Source organism: Notamacropus eugenii, chromosome 5, assembly GCF_028372415.1.
Source record: "Notamacropus eugenii isolate mMacEug1 chromosome 5, mMacEug1.pri_v2, whole genome shotgun sequence".
In the NCBI taxonomy this organism is placed as follows: Eukaryota; Metazoa; Chordata; class Mammalia; order Diprotodontia; family Macropodidae; genus Notamacropus; species Notamacropus eugenii.
In genome coordinates, this window is record NC_092876.1 from 406,527,224 (window position 1) to 406,550,338 (window position 23,115).

A 23,115-nucleotide genomic window follows, 5' to 3' on the forward strand; every position below is an offset into this window, starting at 1 on the left:
GCTGCAAAATTCCATCTTCTTAACATTAATATTCTCTCACTGATGTCATATGGATAAGAATCATGGAATCTGAGAATACAGATTGAAGACTGACTTAAAGGGCAAAGGGAAAAAACGACCATACACATATAATGGGCATGGCTGCAAAACATCAATAAAACTGATTTGCATGTGAGAAGTGGTAGCAAAGAGCATCCTCAAAGATATGTCTTTAAGAGACAACTGGAAAAATTCTTGTTGGGCATGCTCAAGAGATTCTTGCTCTTCTTTTGTGATCCTAGGCTGGACCAGAACAGGAGGTGGAGGGGGTTTCAATTAATCCTTTGCTAAAAGTGACCGATAACAGTCAAGAGCTACGTTAATATCAACAAGACTTTAAAAGAACTAGAAGAAGTTGCGTTGGGTAGATCCTCTATCAAAGATTTATGGAAGGACATGAACAGAAAGTATACAGTATGAAAAAACCTGGATGGTTTGCATTCTGCAACGGCAGAAGGAATGCTTATAATCATGAGTTCATTGATCTACTAAAAAAAATAGCCTAGTAGAAAAACAATTGTCTTAGAACTTTTAAGAGTGTTGCATATTTATTTAAAACTAGCACAAGCTAACAGACAATGAAAATTTTAAATTATCTTAAAAATATTTAAAATATTATATTAAACTATGGAAAGTTTTAAAACATTTTTAGGAACTTCTCCATCAAAAACATTAAAAATAGAAGTTTTAATATTTAAAGAAAAACCTGTTATATAAACAGATAATTCTCTAAACATTCCAGATAACTGTGGTCGCACTGCCTTAGACAGTAGGGAGGCAGCATGATACAGCGAAGAGTGTGCTGAACTTGGAATTGTAAAATGTTAAGATTAAATCCAGAATGCCACTTACTTCCTTTGTAATCCTGGGTACATCATTTCATCTCTCTACATCTTAGTTTCCTTGATTATAAAATGGGAAGAGGAGAGAGTAGTATCAGATAACCTCTCTGTAGGACCCTTCTCATCCTACATCTATTATTCTGGAATCCTGGAATCCTAATGTAATTCTAATAATATAAAATGATACACTTCTGAAAGCAACAATAAAGATAAATACTGTGTATCTATTTGAGATATTTTATTCACTTAAAAATATTTTCTCAATGAAATACAAACCATTTAATTCTTTTTATAAAGCACTTATAAGTAAAATTAAATCAACATACAAATAAAGAATTAGAGAAATGCAAATTAAAATAACTCTGAGGTACTACATCACAAGCATCATATTGGCTAACACGACAAAACAGAAAAATGATAAATGTTGGAGAAGATGTGGGAAAATTGGAACACTAATGCATTGTTGGTGGAGTTGTAAGCTGATCCAACCATTCTGGAGAGCAATTTGGAACCCAAAGGGCAATTAAACTGTGCACACCCTTTAATCCAGCAATACCACCATGACATCTGTATCCCAAAGAGATCATAAAAAAGGAAAAAGGACCCACATGTACAAAAACATTTATAGCAGCTCTTTCTGTGGTGGCCAAGAATAGAAAATTGAGGGGATGCCCATCAATTGGGGAATGGCTGAAGAAGCTGTGGTATATGAATGTAATGGAATACTATTGTTCCATAAGAAATGATGAGCAGACTTAAAAAAAATCCTGGAAAGACTTATGTGAGCTGATGCTGAGTGAAGTGAGCAGAACCAGGAGAACACAGTAATACATAGTAATACACAGTAATAGCAATATTGTGTGAAGAATAACTTTGATAGACTTAGCTCTTCTCAGCAATATAAGGATCTAAGATAATTCCAAAAGGCCCATGATGGAGAATGCTATCCACATCCAAATAAAGAACTATGGAATCTGAATGCAGATTGAATCATACTGTTTTCTCTTTTTTTGTTTTGTCTTTCTCATGGTTTTTCCCTTTTGTTCTGATTCTTCTTTCACATGACTAACGTGGAAATATGTTTAATAGATTGTACATGTATAGTCTATATCAGATTGTATGCCATCTTGGGGAGTGGGGATGGGAGGTAGGGGGAAAATTTAGAATTCAAAATATTATAAAAGTGAATGTGAAAACTAAAAACAAATAAATAAATTGAAAAAATGCAGATAAAGAAATTACAATAGTTATACATTCTCACTTACTATAAATTAATGGATTTTAAAGTAAATTCATAAAGAAACAAAAAAAATTATAACAGGAAAATGTGATACTAAAGCATAAAATTTCTTGACCTACAAAAAGTTATTCAATGCCATTAAATTTAGGCAAAAATATCCAGAAGGAAAAACACACAAGCCCACAGATTTCCAAAAAGTACCCAAAGCAGACATTGTTTCCTGCAAGAAAACCTGAATAGATTACGTTGTAATTTTATTTTAAAATGGGAAAATAAACTATAATGTGAAAACTCAAAAATCTTAAAATGATTTTCAAAAATTAACATGTTTAAACAAAAAGCCATAAAAATTTTAATGAAATTAATAAAAGCAGGTGATTTAAACATCTATGGTACCCCCTTTTCAAAATACAGTCCAAGACAATGAACATCATTGCTACAAGAAAACCTTCATAGCTCACAATTTGACTATTTTAAATCTCAAAAGATTTTCTGTAATAGTTATTCAAAGACTAAACCCCTAAAATCGAAAGAATCTTTCTTTAGTTTGGTAGTTGTCATTTTACCATAATGATATAGTAAATAAGGTGATCAAAATATATACGTATGTTTCCAATTGAGCAAGAGATTCTTAAAAGTGAAAATGTCATACTGCCAAAGCTCCAAAACGGGATATTATCTAAAGTAGCCACAGTACGGGAAAATGTGAAATCATGAGCAGTGAAACAGGAAAAAGATAAATGCTAGAGCTTTAAAAACAAACAAAAAAAGGAATTTTAAAAATATACATTTTCTAAATATTTGGATTAATAGTCTAAGTATTTTCAAAGAGTTTCTAAACATAATAACCAGTCCTGGACAAGGAATTCACTTTCAGTCATAAAAAGTTTGGATTCACAATCTATAATAAATTCGATGACTTCCATTGTCATTATTTTTCTTCTTTTAGCTTGAAAAAGATGTAATGATTAGGGCTAATACTCTTTTATGGACCTCTCTTTTGGAATTTTCCTTTTTATCTTCAATATTTTCACGTCTGAAATAGTGAATTTTCTACTATGTAGAACTCTTCCAATGAGAATACTTCATTAACTGAAAATTTATATCGCCATGGTTGTCTGTAATTGAAGAATTATAGTACAGAAAGGTGAAATATCTATTATTGCTACCATGAAGGCTAAAACAATTGAGATATTCTCCTCTGAAATGAGGTCACTGCACAGCTTCAAAAAGGTCACAACTATTCTCCTACTTAAGACACAAAACATGTATTTGGGGGTTAGAACCAGTTCTCATCTGAATCTGAAAAGACCAAACTCTAAACAACTGATACTTGGAACTCCAAGGCAGGATTTTAAGCATTTCATATAATACATTATGCTAATAATGTGTTCATTTCTGTTAAATATTTGTTACATTTTCTCTTCAAAAATGTCAAGATCAGCTTTGCATCAAATGGTCTTTCACGGGTGTGACATTCCAGATCTGACGCTCTTAATTATAATTGCCAAGTCCTTCCATTAGGAAACTTCAGGATCAGACAGTAAACTATTTTCAAAACAGTTTTAGTACTGTGGATTTTGTCAGATAGATCTTTTAAAGGAATCTGATAGTGTTAAAAAAAAAAAACTCTACTTATGTTTCACTCTTTAATTCATTTCATATCAGTGTCTGTTGGTCTTTAATAACAGCTAATTTAGTAAGCTTTAGTGCTCTGCCTTATCCACACACCAAGTGCCATCTTGTGGCATAAATCTAGTAACTGTAAGCAATTTTTTAGAGTAAATTTTTAGAGTAATTTTTAAAAATTTTTAAATTTTAGAGTAATGTTTAGAAGGTCCATTTTCCTACCATTCTACTATCTGATGTAGTTTGTTATGTATTAAGATAAAAATTAAGAACTGCCTCAATTTGAACTTCCTAATGATAAGCATATAAGTATATAAGCTATTTTTTTTTTTTTTGGAAAAGCAAGCAGAATATTCTAGACAGCTAAAAGACTTAGAGTCAGAAAGAGTCAAGTTCAAACTGCCTCAAACACTGACTGTATGAACCTGGGCAAGTCACTTAACATCTATGAGTCTCAGTTTAAACACCTGATAGCATTTCTCTCACAGGACTGTAGTGAGGACCAAATGAGATAACACATAAAGTGCTTTGTAAATCCTGATATAAATGCTGGATATTTGTTATTCATGCTAGATACTATTTAGTTAATAAGAATATTCCTCACAGATGTAGCAGAATATACCCTATCTCTCTTAGTACGTATGTTTATAAATACATATATGCACATATGTATACACAAACACATGGGTAGGATAGAGTGGCAGGACTGGATTCAGAAAAACTCATCTTTCTGAGTCCAGATCTGGCCTCTGACACTTACTGTGCTACCCTGGGCAAGTCACTTAGCCCTCTTTGCCTCAGTTTCCCCATCTGTAAAATGAGCTGGAGAAGGAAATGGCAAACCACTCCAGCATCTTTGCCAAGAAAACCCCAGATGAGATCACAAAGAGTAGGACACAACTGAAATGACACAACAGCAACCATACACGCATATCTACTTATATGCATACCTATCCCAACATATATACTAGCTGAAGCACCAAGGACTCTCGCCAAGGGTGGCCCCTCTCTGTCTCTCTCATAATAACGAGCAAACAGACAATAGACTTGTACACTAATATTTAGATGTCTTAAATAAGAAAAGACTACATGGTGTTAGCTCATATCATTAAACTGTTTTTCCTCCTAAAAGAATAGACGTTCTACTCTGACAAGAGTTCTCCTGATGATGTTTTCACATGTGGACCGAGGTTTCTCCCCTTGCCTTCTTTAAAGAATCCAGAATATTCTTGCTTAATCTCACTGTTACAATTAATACAATTTAATGACCGTATTCTTTTGAAATATCTTCATACCTCATGCCAGCCTTTCCATACAAAGATTCCTTTTGCTAAGTACATAAGATCTGTTACATTCAGTTCTTTATCAGCTCCTCTAAGAGAAAATTAAAAATTAACCTCTTTCCTTAGACCATAAATAAGGCTAGGCCTCTCTGATACCCTGAAAAGGGTATATTTTACCCTTTAAAATTTAATATTTATTATTTTACATAAACATAATATTGCTTAATGGTGAGAAAATTTTTTTTGAACAAGATTTCCCAAAATGCTTATAAAAATATCTCCAAAGTTTCCATTTTCATTGCATTTTTATAACTATCAATTTAATGTTGTTGATCCGACATCATCAAATTAGACCAGCGAATTCGGATCTTTTTTCTTATTTAAAGTAAATGATTATATTGCATGACTCCAGAGTAAATTATCAGAATGCTAAGCCACTTGAAAAGACATACTCTGAAATAGCCTGACTTATGTCACTGTAGTCATGGCCAAGAATTATATAAATGGGAAAATTATGTGTTAAATTTCTAGTTTCAATGAAACAGATTTGGGTTTGGTTTCTTTTTTCATGAAAGAGGTAGAGTATAAATGACTAAGAGTGATAAGAAAACAGTGTTCAGGCATTCAAATTCATATTAAATTGAAACCCATCAATAGATTAAAAATATAATAACTGGGGAGGTTTCAGAAAAATTTGAAACTTGTCACTGCACTTCAGTTATAGTCCAGATTACAGAAATCTGTCACAGGCAAAAAATTTCATTACATTACTTTAATTTTTTTTTAAGAAAACTTATTAAAAATACAGATTGTTATCTTACATTCTTTACAGATATATCATCACCTACCTTTCTAAAAATAGTGGAAGTAAACACAATTGTAGAAAATATTTGTTAATTAGGTCTTTGAATTGTACGGCAGTATGTACTGGACATCACTGATATACTTGTACTTTCTGTTTCTTTGAAATCAGATGATATGGACTTTACCAAGTTGGCTCCAAAATGGAGAGAAATACTGGATCCCAGGCCAGTATTAATCAAATTTTAAAAAAGTTTGCCAATTTTGGCACAATTTCTTTAGACATGAAAGCACAGATCACTAAGATAAAATCTAACCAACCACATTAGATACCAAAAAAAGGAAAAGAAATCAGTTTTGTAAAACACTTCTCCCTCTTTTTATAAGTTTCTTTATTTTCTCTCGAGGAACAATGTCATTCCACAGCCTTCAATAGTGGAGTAGGCAAACCTTTTTCTTTACACTCACTATTAACGCGTGGAGCAATACAGCCATATGCATTTTTCCATCGGAATGTCAAGCTGAGTCACTGCAATATGGCACAACACAACAGAGATGAGCTGTATGAAACAGAACACTATGGCTGATTCCGTTTGTTCTCTTGAGGTCAATAAATACATTTAACATTGTCAAGCATTCAAAAGATAAAATCAATTATAGCATAAACTTGAGTTCAGTTTTGAACCTTGCTTTCCAGAGGGTGAAGAATCTTCATGTGTCAAAAATCTCTAAAGCACAGATTCCTACAAAAGAAAAAAATCCTAATTTAAAATTTTACAACTCAAATATATTTTTTACCATATATAAAATGCATTCCAGGATTAGTATATGAAGATTTAAAAGTTTTCTGACTTCTCAAAACTCAGAAATAAAATAACCTGTAATCTTGTTATTTTATTGCTATTGAAGTGCTTGAGGAGAATGTAGAAGTTATTTGGCTAAAACGAGATTGGAGGTTTAGGTGATAATGCTGAGTTCTTCATTACAATAAATCGATCTTTTTAACAAGACTGCGAGGTGTTGCACTTGTTTACTAAATTTGCACAAACTCTTCTGTTTTTACCCGTTTTTTGCCACCTTCCTTGTTTTCCTTCATTGGAAACCATGTTACAAAACTAAGAGAAATGAACATAGTTGGTCAAGAACATTCAGAGTTTATGTGAATAAAGAAAGTTTCATAAAAACATAATTAAGATGGAATAATGAAAAATCACAATATTCCTTAGGTCTCATTCTCCTTTAGGCCTCTTGTCACGTACTTATTTTTTGTGAATTTTTAAAAATAAAAGTATTACATGTGTCTGATGGTGACATGATTTATTTTCAAAAACATGTTCATTAAACACATAGCAATCCAAAACTTTTCTCTTACAAACTAACAAATTTTCAATAAACAAATTGAGGTCTGCCTCAAATTAATCAGTGCATTAACAAATAGCAAATATACTAACAATACAATAACCATTACACTAACGATAACAAATAAAAAACCATTTGTGGCAAAATTAGATATCACAAAGCACTTTATTCACTTCAGTCTCTTGAGACACACACTGTAATTATCAGTATATTTTTGGTTTCATGCAGTTATGACAAAATTTCAAACATCGTTAGCAATAACATGCTGTTTCTCGGGTTTCCTACCTCCCCCAAACGTTCAGTGCACATCTCCATGTGTTTTTCCACAAGAAGGGGTCCTTGAACCACTTACTCTTCCAGTGATCTGTCTAGGCCTCGATCAGGGGATCGGTGAAGGGTACGGTCAGGGGAATGACACCTGGTTGTTGGTTTTATCGTAGAGCTCAAGTGATAATAATTGGTAGCAGCATAATTCTGGCGGCGAAGTTCTTGGACAGCCCGCTCTCTGTGAGATAATTATGATATGTTAACATTTACATACAATGGGATTACAAACTCCATGATAAATTCTAACTCAGGTCATATCTTCAGATCTACTCATCTTGAATTTCTCTAACTCCACTGTTTCTACCAGAACAATACTTTGAAAGAAGAACAATGCATAGTTGTCAGCCTACCTTTCAAAGCGCTCTGTCCCTAGCTGTCTTTTTGTAATGTCTAAATCAGCTTCCAGTTGTGTTACGACATTTCTGAACTGGGCGACGTCTCGACTTTGGATGGCCCTATGAAAAAAGTTAAAGGAGATATATGATGGAGCTGAAAATACTGCTAATTCTTTCAATATGTTTAAAATATATGGTTAATGATCTCCCAATTATATCCACACTAATATGAATCATTCTCTTTCCATGTTCCTGTTTTATATGGTATGACGTACACACACATACAAACACACAAACAACTTAAAAATTCAGAATATATGACAGAAAAATGGTCAAGCTAAAAGATCTGGAGTCTAATCCTGGCTCCACTAATGACAATTTCTTTATGTTTCAAGTTCTTCATCAGAAAAATGTGGATAATACCAATTATACCATCTATCTCAAGTAATAACTACAAATATCACATTGAAAATAAAACCATTACATAAATGCAAGACGGCTTTATGAGTATTATTAACCCCAATTTACCTGACACTATATCAGTTCCTAATAGATTTATTACATTCACCAGTGAAAATTATTATTGTAAAATACATCTTTGGAACTTTAAAATATTTAAATGTACTTAAATATAAGAGGACATACACTTTATTTAAATTTCACTCTCCTTTGAAGAATTCATCAGTTTCTGTGGGTTCAATTATGACTTTCACATCTATATAGCTAGCCCTCTTTTCTCAGCTTCCAGTTCCATACCTCTAACTGCCTGATGAACATCTTCATTTAGCTATCTCATAAGCATCTCAAATTCAGTATGTTCAGAATTATCATCTTTATCCCTAAACCTATCATTCTTCTAAAATTCCATTTCTGCTGAGAGCACAACTAACTGTCCAATCATTTAGGTTTACAACCTTCAGCCTCCCTTTCCCTCACGCAATTCAGCTGCCAAATCTTGTGGATTCCATCTCCACACTTTTTCTACATTCTTCTGCTTTTTCTTTTCTTACGCAGATTCTACCTTAGTTTAGGCCACTAAACTAAGCTGACCATCTTTTACCTAGACCATTGCAATAGGATCCTAAATACCCATCCTGCTTCTACTCTCTTTCCAATTCTGTTCATCCTACATACAAATGCCAAACTGATGTTCTTAAAACACAGATCTGATTATACCACCACTCTGTTAAGACACTTTTAAGATTATAGATAATACAGCTGAAATGAATATCAGAGGTCATTTTGTCCAACTCCCTTTTTTAAAGAGAAGAAAACCGCAGTCCAAGAAGTTATGTGAGTGAATGTCCCAAGGTCACCTAAGTTATACCAAGAGCTGGGATTTGACCCTCGGTCCTCTGGCTTCAGAGCCTATGCTTTTTCCACTGTACCAATAGTTCTTTATTGCCTTTGGGAAAAAAATACTAAACCCTTGCCCTGATATTAAAAGGTCTTGACAGTATGGCTTCCACTTACTTTTTAGTCATATTTCATATTCTTTCCCTTCATGTAATTAATGTTCAAATGGCCCTTCTCTATGACATTTTGTCTTAAACCTCTGTGCCTTGGCACAGGTGGTATGTGGTCTGCTCTAACAGGTGCTGCCCCTAGAGAATCCCTAGCTTTCTTCAGGGGTCAGGAGCCGCCTTCTACAGAGGTCTGTTTTTCCTGATTCCCCTCAGCTATCTGTACTATTTCCATCTTGAAATTACTTTACATTTACTCATTTACATATGTGTTCTTGACTCCTAGGAGAAGGTAAACTTCTTGAGAGGACTGTTTTGTTTTTTTCTTTTTATATACGGTCTTTTATATAAGTAGACACTTAATGAATGTTGCTGAATGAAAGTATGTTTGGATGTTTTTACTGATGCCTACAAAGTGTGAAATAAAATTTTAAAAACTAAATCTTATCAATTTAAGTGAATTCTTCAGTATATCACTACAAATATGTAGATAGATGTACGTACATTTTTTAACATCTACACATCTATATATTAAACATATATATCACATATACATATACATATACATATATATGTACTGTCCTGCTTATAAGACTAAACATGGCCTGGGCTCCATATTTTAGAGGGATAACATGGATGCTAGTACAAACTAGCAGGCAGCTAGGTGACACGATGGATCAATAGCAATGGACGTGGAGTGAGGAAGACTTAAGTTCAAATCTTCTATCGATTCTATCAATTATTCTATCAAGAGTATGCATTCACCTATCAAAACAGACATGGCCAGCTGAAACTGGGAGCATTCCTAGGTTCCCACGGTGGTAGATCCCAATCTGTCAGTTATCATTTGCTAGCTGACAATGAAGATACCAAAATAAGGAAAAGAATTAAGATGTATGTTGTGGTTGTAAGTCATGGTCGCCAGGTCCTCAGGGCACTAAAATCGCTGGAAAGCAGTCACTGAAATGAATGTTGTCACTGACCCTTTAATCTTATGCCTTGCCAAATGCTCCCATGCTATTCCCCATTTCTATTAATACCTAAAGTAGGGCGAACAGAAAAGAGGGCCAGTATTGAGGCTGAATAAAGAATGTGACTGTTGGCTAAGAGTAGGGTCTTATGAAAAGTGGTCATGATGTTACCTTCAGCTGTATCTTTAGTATAATCACAGGGAACACGAGGGACCAAAGACTAGGGACTCTGCACCGTACCCAGCAGCTTATATATATTGTGAATGCTACAATTCGTCTGGCAACCCCCAAAAGTAACCTAGATGCTACTATGTATACAAATGGAAAGACAAAAGGGCAGCGCTATATATACATACATACATACATACATACATACATACATACATACATACATACATATATATACATATATATATATATATAAAATCTTCAAATCTGAAAATGCTTAATTGTTTCTAATGAAACAGTTTCATGAACTCACATGGAACATGGTTTTTGGTCAAACAACTGTATACTGGGCATGTGTCCCTTACTTTCTCCATCTGTAAAATGAAGGAGCTGGACTAGTTTAGCCTAAAGATCTTTCTGGCTCCAATATTCTAAGACTGCATATTTTTTCAAGAATTTAGATAATCAGAAAGGGTAGTTATGTTAAGATAGTCCTAGCTGACTCACATTTTATTTTCGGCCAAACAAAGATGCTCTTTTAGAAGCTGAATTTCAGATTCCTTTTCTTGAAGTGCTACTTGAGTCTGGTACTCTTTGTCTCGGTTGGCCACCAGCAAAGCTTCTAGATTCTGCATGGAGATTCTGTCATTCGCCATCTGATTCCTAAGAAGCTCTATTTCATTTCGAGCAGCATCTAACTCATTCTCCACCTGTATGATAACAGGAAGACATTTAAACTTACTCCTACCCACTTATTTAAGTGAGACACTATATGGGCGTACACTCACCGCTGCTTCTTGTTCCTCTATTTTCAACACATGGCCTACTTCTCCCCTTCTACATTTGCAGGGCACATCAGACTCTGCAGAGCTGAAGACTGAAAAAAAAAATCCCCTCTCCAATTCCCTGATCAAATCAGACTTTTACTCATTTTAAACAGAGAATCACTGACCAGAAGTTGGAAATCTATACCCATTTTCAGTTTTAATATTCTACTGTAATTTTGTATTTCTTATTATATCTGTACAAAACTCAAGTAGTTCTTTCCAGGGAAAATAAAATGATGAGGATACACATGGTCCTAGCTACCCCATGAGACTGTAGGAATTCATTCTTTCACAGGTGAGAACTGAAATTAATTTCACATTTCCTTAATTCTATATATATATTTATGGTGGGTTCTCCTCTAAGTGTTTTCTTAAGCCAGATATCTGCACTGTGGCCAAAACATGGCATACCGTTTCCTTAAAAAAGGTTGCTAGGTTCTAAGATCTGTCATAAGCTAAGATGTATACTATATTATAAAAACCCACTGCCATCAACTGTAAATTAAGATATTCTCTAAAACTTTTCTAATACAATTTCTAAACAAGCTATTATATAATACCTTGTCCCAAATAGGAATTAAGGAGCTTTAAAAACATCCTTTCAGTATTTCTCCAGAGTAGGTAAAAGGGAGATTTAGTATATTTATTTTAAAGCCAGCAAACTGAAATCACAAAGGGATCAGGAATCCCTGACTATATGAATTTGAATCATTTGAATATGCCTGCCTGAGTTATTTATCACTATGCTTTCTTCTCTTGCATTGCTAGAAAGAGACTTTGTCTTCTACCTATCACCCCTAGCTCCCTTTAAAGATTAAAAAAAGTATTTCACTGAATATTTAAAAATTACGGTATTAAGTTTAAATGCATGAGAAAAACACAATTGAATGCATAATATAAATGAAAGGAACTTTACTGTGGGAAGAAAAGTACCTAAAATACAACTATAAAACTTTACCTAGGTGGATTAATTTTCTTAGACATTTAGTCCCTGAGAGATAAAAATACCAGTATTCTGTAATTCCACATAAAAACTAGCAAAGGACTAACAAAGACCGGAGGAATTACATTTTCACTAAGCTGAACTGCTGCCTTTTTTTAGACTTACTACTCAGTGTGCTATCCACTTGTTAACTGTATATTTTAGTTCATGTAGGGATGTTTCTTTTCATATTTATTCAGATATATACGTGTCTCCACTAAAGACTAAACTGAGGTTAATGTGCTTATAACAGGGAAGAGTTATCAGTACATTAATTAGCTAGAACTGAATGCTCCAATGGAATAAGCATTTACCATCTTCAAAAAGATGCTGGGCCTCTCTGAGAATTGCCGTTCCATTAAAACATCTATTCAAGCCCTTACTAGAAAAAAAAGACAAGAAATTCTCCTTTATCTAAGAAACTCAAGCATGCATTACTTTTACTAAAAGGCAATACTAACTAAAGCTGAAGAGACCTGAGTCTGAAAGAAAAGGCTTTAAACCAAAGTGTAAACCTGACTCTAGATGATTTACTAATAACTGTTTCCTGTTCATAGATATTGCCCCAAATTTATGAAACATAAAACTTTATTTCTTTATCACACATCAAAGGGATTTATTCAATTTTTAAGAAAATTATTTCCACTTATTTAAAAATAAATTATAATTTTTATTATAATAACAGTATATAATCAAAATTATATACCAGTTGTAGAAACTTAAATATTCTCTCCAGGTTAATGTATCATATGTTCCCTTAAATTCCTCTGAATAAAAATAAATTCAAATGACAAATTTAAAATAAGATTTCATTTGGAATCTTAATAAAGAACACAGTTTCTTGAGCTATTTGGGAAATAGCAGAGAAAACTGAACTTATGGGCCTTAAAAATGCAGTTCTATGGTTGGAAGGTATCTCTTTAATGTTTGGATACGAAACATAAACTTTTATAAAATGAAACTTCATTTTCCTAAGGAAGGTTAGAGTCCCTGAGATTCTTCAGAGAATATATGCAATCTAAACAAATAACTCTTTTTAATATCTGTCTTAAATACCATATCTGTTTCTTGATCTTTGGCCATAAGTTGTCGACCAAGTAGTTCTTTGCTAGAGTCCAGTTTAATACAGAGTTCCCGTGTCGAAGACAAATCTGCAAGGGCAGAGACTCTCTCAAACTGGACCTTCTGAAGCTCCTCTTCCATCTTTAAAAGGGATTTGTGCAAAGTGGAAATCTGAGACTTGTACAACCTTTCTGCATTTAAGTGCTGGCAGGACAAGATGACTGAGTTAGTCACAGAGAAATTACAATTTGATCTGAAAAAGAAAGATGGGGAGGAGAGGGAGAGATAAAGAGGGAGAGAAAGGGAAGGACACGACATAGAAAAGCAACTGACATTGAAGAAACAAAATACAACAAAACATTTTTTTTCCAATACTATAAAGTACATTCCATGATATATAGATATTACATTCATAATATCCCAGAAAAAGGTGAACTGGAACTTTAAGCTTTTTATAGAAATTCTGGAGTCAGAGTTTGGGTTGTTCTTTTTTGAAGGCTGGAAATAAAGCCTAGACTTTTAAAAGCTTTCAATTCTTAGTCTAGATGCTTGATCACATAGCTACACTGTCAGAGGCCTGACTGGGTGTTTTGTGATATGATAATTACTATTTTTTAAATGCTGCCTTCTCACATCCATAACATCCATTTTTTAATGTCAGTCACAGTGATGCTGATCTCATCACCATACACAAGAAGTGGATTGCTCTCCAGTGCTTGCTATCCAAATCTTGAAAATCAAGGACCTGGGTAGCTGTCAATTGTTGTTGTTATGCTTGACAGCCTGTTAAAAACTTCAGTATAATGTTAAAAATAAAAGTCAAGTGCTTTCAAACGCTTAAGAAAGCTGAGGAATCGGACTCATTTGGTTATTTTCAGAATTGTTTTTCTACAAATACTAATAGTAATACTGAGGATGAAATTCAACAGTGGATGTGAAAATACTTTCAAAACTATGAAGTTCAACATAAATCAAATGTAGTGTTATCCCAGCATAGCTGCACCTGGGAAAAGTCCTCGAGTCACAACTTAACTTCTTCCCTCGAGAAAAATTAAAGAATCATTCTGCTGCTTGAAGGGTTTGTCAGTTTTACAGAATACTACTTAGGTATAATTCAAGATCAACTGCTGACACATGTTCCCAGCTTACTTGCTCAACTTCTCTATTGAGCGAATCCACTTTTTCTTTTAGTCTGTTACCCTCTGCCTCTGCACTTAAAAGTTCCAGTTTGAGAGTGTTGTTCTCTGCCTCGGTTTGACGGGCTTTGGCTTCCCAACTTTCAGCCTGCTCAACTGCCTTTCGAAGGTCCTCCATAAGTTGCCGGTTCTCAGCCTCCTGAAATAAATCATCCTGGGTTTTACTTGTCAGAATTTTAAATAATAAATAGTTGAAGCTTATGTCAGATAATTAACATGATGTGTCAGGTTTATACTGAGGAAAAGAGGCAAGAATTCAACCAATAGTCTTACTTATAGTAGAATCATAGATGTAAACACCAGTTAAGCAACATATATATTCCATGGGGTGCTGGAGGCATGAAACCTGCTGCTGGAAAACTAATTTCAATTAAAGGATAAAGTACTATCAGTATTATTCTTAAATCTAGACCACACAAAAACATTTATAGCAGCTCTCTTTGTGGTGGCCAAGAACTAGAAATTGAGGGGATGTTCATCAAATGGGAAATGGCTGAACAAGTTGTGGTATATGAATGTAATGAAATACCATTGTGCTACAAGAAATGATGAGCAGGTGACCTGGTGCTGAGTGAAGTGAGCAGAACCAGGAGAACATTATACACAGTAATAGCCACACTGTGTGATGACTGACTTTGATAGACTTAGCTCTTCTCAGCAATGCAAGGACCTAAAACAATTCCAAAAGAATCATATGGAGTCTGGATGGAGAAAGAAGCATACTGTTTGCTCTCTTTTTTTGTTTTGCATTTTCTTTCTTGTGTTTCTTCCTATTTGTTCTGATTCTTCTATATAACATGACAAATGTGAAAATGGGTTTAATAAGAATGTATATGTAGATCCTGTATCAGATTGCATGTCATCTTGGGGAGATGAGAGGGAAGGGGGGCAGAGAAAATTTAAAACTTATGGAAGTAAATGTTGAAAACTAAAAATTAATTAATTCTAAAAAATGAGAGAGAGAAAAAAATCTAGACCAACACTTCTACTTCTTCCAGATGAAATTACTTTATGTGGCTCATCTACTCCCACTGACAGGACCAGGGTGGTCCTGCCCTAGGAATGGTATCTATCCTTGCAAGGAAACATAAGAGGCTTCCTGGTTGAGGCAGAAATCACTTAGGATTACAGGCATACTTGTCACTGCTACTTTGTGACTATTATCTTAGATGGCGGATGAGTTTCTGTTCTATTGTGCCATGACCTTGATCATATCATATGATATTATATTATCCTATGTCATATGATAATAAAGCCAGAGATAGATGAGACTTAATCCACCTTCATTTTACAGATGAAAAAAAAGCTGAAGAAGGTGAAGAAACTTGCCCAAAGTCATACAAGTGGCAATTGTCACTTACAAAGTGGCTCAAGAGTGTATATGATTGTAAAAGGAGGTTGACTGGTCATATGGTGAGAACAAAGGCTAACAGATAAACTAACTGCCCCTAACTGGGGCAGCAGTATCCATAAAATATTAGAAGACAGAGGATTCTAGGAAGATGGTTAAATAAGGCAGGAAATTAGCTGGTTCTTGCAAATTCCCCCCCAAACTATTTAAAATAATGTCTCAAAGTAAACTTTAGTGAGGCAGAAAATATTTTAAAAAATATTTAAGAAAATATTAAAAATTAGGATAAAGCAGTTATCTAGGCTAAAACAACTTAGGAGGACATTAGGAAAGACCTGACCTCCTGGGGTAGTGGTCTGGCCTGATTGAAGTACATACCACTAAATCAACAAACAACAAGCCCTAAGGGCAGCTGTATCAAGGGCAGCCTCAGTTTGAGAAACTTTTGTCCCATGGACAGTGTAGAGGTCAGACTGCTGATCAGGGGAATATTGTAGAGCCCTCCATTGCCACTGGACTTGGGGACCAAGTACACTGACCAGAAGCAGTCCTAGGCCATGGCTATGGACAAAGACAAGTGACTATACATGGGTGAGTGCAGACTGGGCAGGGCAGGGCCCCTGCTGGCTGTGCTCACTCCCAGCAGAGCAGAATCCCTGGTTTTGGTTCCAGGACAGAGGGATGAACTGAAGCTTGCAGCCACAGGAAGGACCACAGAGAGTAAGAATGTTTGTGGTGAGAACATTGCTTAGGGTTGTGGCTCAGTGGAAGAGAGGAGCACCTGAAGTCAGGTGCTCAGGGATACAACTCAGAAAACAACAGCATGAAAACCCTGAAGTTTGAAACATTATCTCCCACACTTTGGGACTAGAGCCTGACTCTAACACAAAGTTAATAGCCAGTAAATAAACCACTTTAAAAAACGAGAAAGAACCCAACTATAGAGCTACCATGGTAACAAAGATCTGGGCTCATATTCAGAAGAAGACAGTGAAATCAAAACAACTACTTCTACATTAAAGAAAAATGTAAAATGATTACAAGCCCTAAAAGAGTTCTTAGAAGAACCTTAAAAAGGAATTTAAAAAATCAAATAAGAGATATTGAAGAAAAAAATTAGAAAAAAAGAATAATGCAAGAAAATAAAAAAAATTATGACAAGAAAGTCAACCAATTGGAAAAAAAGATTCAAAGATTAAAAATTAGAATTAGGCAAAGAAAAGCTAGTGATTTCATAAGACACCAAGAAAAAATAAAACAAAATCAAAACAATGAAAAAATAAGACAACATGAAATATCTCATTAGAAAAACTGACCTGGAGAGGAGAGACAATATAAGAATTTTTGGACTACCTGAAAGTTATGATAAAAAAAAAGTGCAGATACGATGGTTCAAGAAATTATTAAGGAATATCACCTTGAATTTTTAAAACTAGAGAGTGAAACAGAAATTGAAAAAAATCCACTGATCACCTCCTAAAGGAGATCCCAAGATGAAAACTCATAGGAACTATGTTTCAAAGTTCTCAAGTCAAGGAGAAAATACCACAAGCAACTAGAAAGAAACAATTTAGATACTGTGGAGCAGAGGTTCCCAAACTTATTTGGCTTACTACTCTTTTTTAAAAAAATTACTTGGCACCCCCTTGGAAATCTACTTTCTTTAACCCTTTTAATTTTTTTTTATTTGCATCATTTCAAACTACTATTGCCTCCCTGGATTGTTCCAGCACTCTCCAGAGAGCAGTATCACCCACTTTGGAAACCTATGTATGGAGTCACATTCAGGATAACTCAAGATTAGGAGCTTCTACATTAAAAGACTGAAGGACATGGAAAATGATATTCTGAAGAGAAAAGAAGCTAGGTTTGTAACTAAGAATAATTTACCAATAAGCAAAACTGAGTATAATTCTGCATAGGAAAAAAAGATATTTAACAAATTAAAAGACTTTCAGGTATTTGTCAGGAAGGACCAGAATAAGAATCAGAAGAAACATAAGAAAGTATCCATGAAAGACCAATTATAAAGGACTTAATAGGGTCAAACTGTTTACTACTTATATGGGAAAATATTATCTGTAACTCTTAAGGATGTGATCATTACTAGAGTAGTTTGAAAGAGCAATCTTACATAGAATGCTTAGGTCTGAGTTCAATAAAATGGGATGATCCTAAAAATAAAACTGGGTAGGGAAAGGTAAAATGGAGCAGTTGTCTCATATAAACAAGATATGAATGGAAGAACTGTTACAGTGGAGGGCGGGAGGGAGTGGAGGGCTGGTAGTGCTAGAACATGATTCTTATCAGAACTGGGTTAAAGAAGTAATAACATATACATCTAGAAGGATATAAAAGTCTTCCTAATTTACAGAGAAATAGGAGGGTGAGGGCACAGGATAAGGGACGGATTGTTAAAAACATATACAGATCAAGAAACGAGAGGAGAGGGGAGAGGATAAGGGAAGTCTCTTAAAAGGGTAGGTAGGTTAAGGAATAGGAGGGCAAAGGGAGAGAATGAGGGGAATTCTTAGAAGGGGTGTGGATTAGGGAGGCAGTGATCAGAAGTAAATTAGACCTATGAGTAGTGATAGATTAAAAGGGGAAGAGAAAGTTAAACAGTGAGGAAAAATAGGGTGGAGGGAAATACACAACTAGTAATTATAATTTTGAATATGAATGGGATGAACCCATTCATTAAAAGGTAATGGATGGGTGAATGGATTAAAAACCAGAACATGACAATATGGTTGTTTACAAGAAACACATTTAAAAATGAGAGATTCATATAGAGTAAAAATAAAGGGTTGGAATGGAATTTATTATGCTTCAGTTTATGCAAAAAAAATCATTATCTCAAAGCTACAGCTAAAGTAGATTTAATTAAAAGTGACAAACAGGGAAACTATATTATGATAAAAGATACCATAGATAATGAAGTAATATTAATACTAAATCTACATGCACCAAATGCTATAGCATACAATTTTTTAAAGGAAAAGCTAAATGAATTATGGTTGGGAATAGAGGGCAAAACTATAATAATGGGGGACTTCAACCTTCCCCTCTTAGAACTAAATAAATCTAACCAAAAAAATAAATAAGAAAGAAGTGAAGGAGATGAATAGAATCTTAGACAAGCTAGAAATGATATATATCTGGAGAGAAATGAATGAGAATGGAAAGGAATATATCTTTTCGTCAGTGGTCCATGGTACCTTTATAAAAACTGATTATGTATTAGGTCATAAAAACTTTACAGTTAAATGCAGAAAAGCAAAAATACCAAATGTATCCATTTCAGATCATAATGCAATAAAATTACATTTAATTAGGGGTCATGGAAACAACAGATTAAAAATTAATTGGAGAATAAATAAATAATGGGTTAAAGAACAAGTCACTGAAAGAACAAATAATATTATTAAAGAGAACAAAAATAATGACACAACATATCAAACCCTATGGGATATAGCAAAAGCAGTAATCAGAACAAAATTTATATATCTAAACACCTACATCAATAAAATAGAGAAAGAGCAGATCGATAAACTGGGTATGCAATTAAAAAAAAAACTTTGGAAACAGACGAATTAAAAATCTCCAGTTTAACACCAAATTGGAAATACTAAAAATTAAAGGTGAGGTTAATAAAATTGAATGCAAGAAAAGAAACCTGTTGAATTAATAAATGAGAAAGTGGTTTTTATGGGGTGGGAAAATAATAAAATAGATTAACCATTGGTTAATATTAATTTTAGAAAGAGAGAAAACCATATCACTAGTATCAAAAATGCAAAGGGTAAATATACCACTCATGAAGATGAAATCAAAGCAATTATTTGCCAAATTACATGGCAATAAATTTAACAACTTAACTGAAATGGAAGAATTCTTACCAAAACATAAACTGCTTAGATTAACAGAAGAGGAAATAGGATATAAATAAACCTATTTTAGAAAAAGAAATTGCGTGTGTGTTCATCTTTCATTGCTGAAGAAGACCATGCCATCAGAGAAATGATGATATGACTTGCACTTGACTCTGTTTTGAGTGAGGGAGGGCTCTATAAGTCACCAGCCTCATTTCTCCTCCAGAGCCAACTGAATCCAGTGACCAGATATTCATCAGGATGACTGGAGATGACCCAGGATGAGGCAATTGGGGTTAAATGACTTGCCCAAAGTCACACAGCTAGTGTCAAGTGTCTGAGGTGAGATTTGAACTCAGGTCCTCCTGACTCCTGCACTGGTGCTCTATCCACTGCACCACCTAGCTGCCCAGAAAAAGAAAATAAACAGGCCATAAAAGAGCTTCCTAAGAAAAAAGCATTGAGGGTGGAGCCAAAATGGCAGAGTAGAAAGATGCACCTACACCAACTCTTCCCCCACAGTCCATAAAATACCTGCAAAAAACAAATTTTAGAGCAGCAGAAGCCACAAAACAACAAAGTGAAAGAGATTTCCAGCCCAAGGTAGCCTGGAAAGCTGACAAGAAAGGTCTATCGCACAGCATGTGGAGTGAAGCAGAGCCCACAGAGCCCAGCCCAGCCTTGGCCACGTGGCACTGGAAGGAACAGGACCAGAGCAGGCCTTAGGGGTGGAATCCCTGGCAGCAGCTGCAGTTCCCAGATCCCTCAATCCACAAACGCCAAAGACAGTTTCAAAGGTCAGTGAGAAAGCTTTATCACCTAGGTGAGAAGGGAGCAGGGTCATCCCCTAGCCCTGACCCCAGAAGGTGGCAGCATCAGCAGCATCCATTTTTGGAGCCCTCAGCCTAAAGATCCTGGGGGAATTGAGCTGCTGATCTGGGTCTTAGTCCTGAGTGGCAGCCGCAGGTTAGGGAAGAGTGCTGGCATGGTGGAGCTGGTGGAGGCTCTGGAAAGGGAATTCTACTTGTAGATCCTGGGCAGAAAAGCTTTCATAGCTCCCAGACCAGGATGCAGGCCACCTTGGAGGAACTGAGAACTTACAGTTCCCCAGAGTACACCCCATCTTGACAAAGGACTCAAAAGTCAAGTAACTGGCTTGGATGAGGAAGAACAATGCATAACATTAGAGGAAGACCCAAAAGTCAAGGCTTTTGCATCCAAAACCTCCAAAAAAATATGTAAGGCTCTCAGGCGATGGAAGAGCTCAATAAGGATTTTGAAAATCAAGTAAGAGAGGTGGAGGAAAAACTGGAAAGAGAAATGAGAGTAATACAAGAAATTCATGAAAAGTGAGTCAAATAGCTTGCTAAAGGAGACAAAAAAAAAATGCGGAAGAAAAGAACACCTTTAAAAAATAGACTAACTCAACTGGCAAAAGAGGTCCAAAAAGTCAATGAGGAGAAGAATGCTTTAAAAAGCAGAATTAGTCAAATGGAAAAGAATGTTCAAAAGCTCACTGAAGAAAATAATCCTTTAAAAATTAGAATGCAGCAGATGGGAGCTAATGACTTTATGAGAAACCAAGAAATTACAAAACAAAACCAAAAGAATGAAAAAATAGAAGATAATGTGAAATATCTCCCTGAAAAAACAACTGACCTGGAAAACAGATCCAGGAGAGACAATTTAAAAATTATAGGACTACCTGAAAGCCATTACCAAAAAAAATAGCTTAGACATCATCTTTCATTAAATTATCAAGGAAAACTACCCTGATATTCTGGAACCAGAGGGCAAAATAAATATTGAAAGAATCCACTGATCACTTCCTGAAAGAGATCTGAAAAGAGAAACTCCTAGGAGTATTCTAGCAAAATTCCAGAGTTCCCAGGTCAAGGAGAAAATATTGCAAGCAGCTAGAAAGAAACAATTTGAGTATGGTGGAAATACAATCAGGATAACACAAGATCTAGAAGCTTCTACATTAAGGGGTAGAAGGTCTTGGAATATGATATTCCAGAAGTCAAAGGAACTAGGATTAAAACCAAGAATCACCTACCCAGCAAAACTGAGTATATTACTTCAGGGGAAAAAATGGTCATTCAATGAAATAGAGGACTTTCAAACATTCTTGATGAAAAGACCAGAGCTGAACGGAAACTCTGTCTTTCAAACACAAGAATCAAGAGAAGCATGAAAAGATAAACAGAAAAGAGAAATCAAAAAGGACTTACTAAAGTTGAACTGTTTACATTCCTACATGGAAAGATAATATTTGTAACTCTTGAAACTTTTCTCAGTATTTGGGTAGTTGGAGGGATAAAGATATATATATAGAGATAGATAGATAGATAGATAGATAAATAGATAGATAGATAGATAGATAGATAGATAGATAGATATAGATTAGATAGATAGATATAGATATCTATCTATATGTACATATATTATCTATCTATCTGTATATATATATATATATAGAGAGAGAGAGAGAGAGAGAGAGAGAACGAGCACAGGGTGAGTTGAATAGGAAGGGATGATATCTAAAAAATAAAATTAAGGTGTGAGAGAGGAATATATTGGGAGGAGAAAGGGAGAAATAGAGTGGGGCAAATTATCTCTCATAAAAGAGGTAAGAAAAAGTTTTTTCAGTGGAGGGGAAAAGGGGGGAGGTGAGAGGGAAAAAGTGAAGCTCACTCTTAGCACTTCTGGTTTAAGGAGGGAATAACATGCACATTCAATTTGGTATGAAAATCTATCTTACACTACAGGAAAGGAGGGGAGAAAGGAGTAAGCCAGATGGGGGCATGATAGAAGGGAGGGCAAATGGGAGGAGGGAGTAATCACTTTATGGGAGGGACAAGGTCTAAAGAGAGAACAGAATAAATAGGGGGCAGGATTGGTTGGAGGGAAATATAATTTGTCTTTCACAACATGACTATATGGAAGTCTTTATCAAAACTACACATATATAGCCTATATTGTATTGCTTGTCTTCTCAGTGGGGATGGGTGGGGAGGGAGGGAGAGAAGTTGGAACTCAAAGTTTAAGGAATGAATGCTGAGAATTGTTTTTACATGCAACTGGGATATAAGAAATACAGATAATGGGGTATAGAAATCTATCTTGCCCTACAGAAAAAGAGAGAAAATGGGGATAAGGGAAGGAAGGGGTGTGATAGAAAGGAGAGCAGATTGGGGGAAGGAGTAATCAGAATGCATGATGTCTTGGGGTGGGGAAAGGGGAGAGATGGGGAGAAAATCTGAAACTCAAAATCTTGTGGAAATGAATGTTGAAAACTAAAAATAAAGAAAGAAAAGAAAAAAGTATTAGACCAGATGGATTTATAAGTGAACCTAACAAACATT

General features: G+C 34.9%; 1 protein-coding gene across 9 annotated transcripts in view; it reads right to left on the reverse strand.

Moving 5' to 3' along the window:
• Positions 1–1,104: 1,104 nt before the first annotated feature.
• The window catches only part of TSGA10 (testis specific 10), a 144,888-nt gene continuing 122,877 nt past the window's right edge, over positions 1,105–23,115 (reverse strand). For 5 of the 9 annotated variants that reach the window (XM_072614641.1, XM_072614638.1, XM_072614643.1 and 2 more), the window contains exons 15-20: positions 14,478–14,663; positions 13,323–13,532; positions 10,965–11,167; positions 7,871–7,975; positions 7,546–7,698; positions 1,105–6,577 (exon numbers count right to left, since the gene is read on the reverse strand). In XM_072614641.1, the coding sequence (XP_072470742.1) occupies positions 6,553–6,577; positions 7,546–7,698; positions 7,871–7,975; positions 10,965–11,167; positions 13,323–13,532; positions 14,478–14,663 (882 nt within the window). In that variant the 3' untranslated portion in view covers positions 1,105–6,552. Of the gene's footprint in view, positions 6,578–7,135; positions 7,699–7,870; positions 7,976–10,964; positions 11,168–13,322; positions 13,533–14,477; positions 14,664–23,115 lie in introns of those variants that run through there. The other 4 variants (XR_011968157.1, XR_011968158.1, XM_072614645.1 and 1 more) reach the window with 4 other exon arrangements.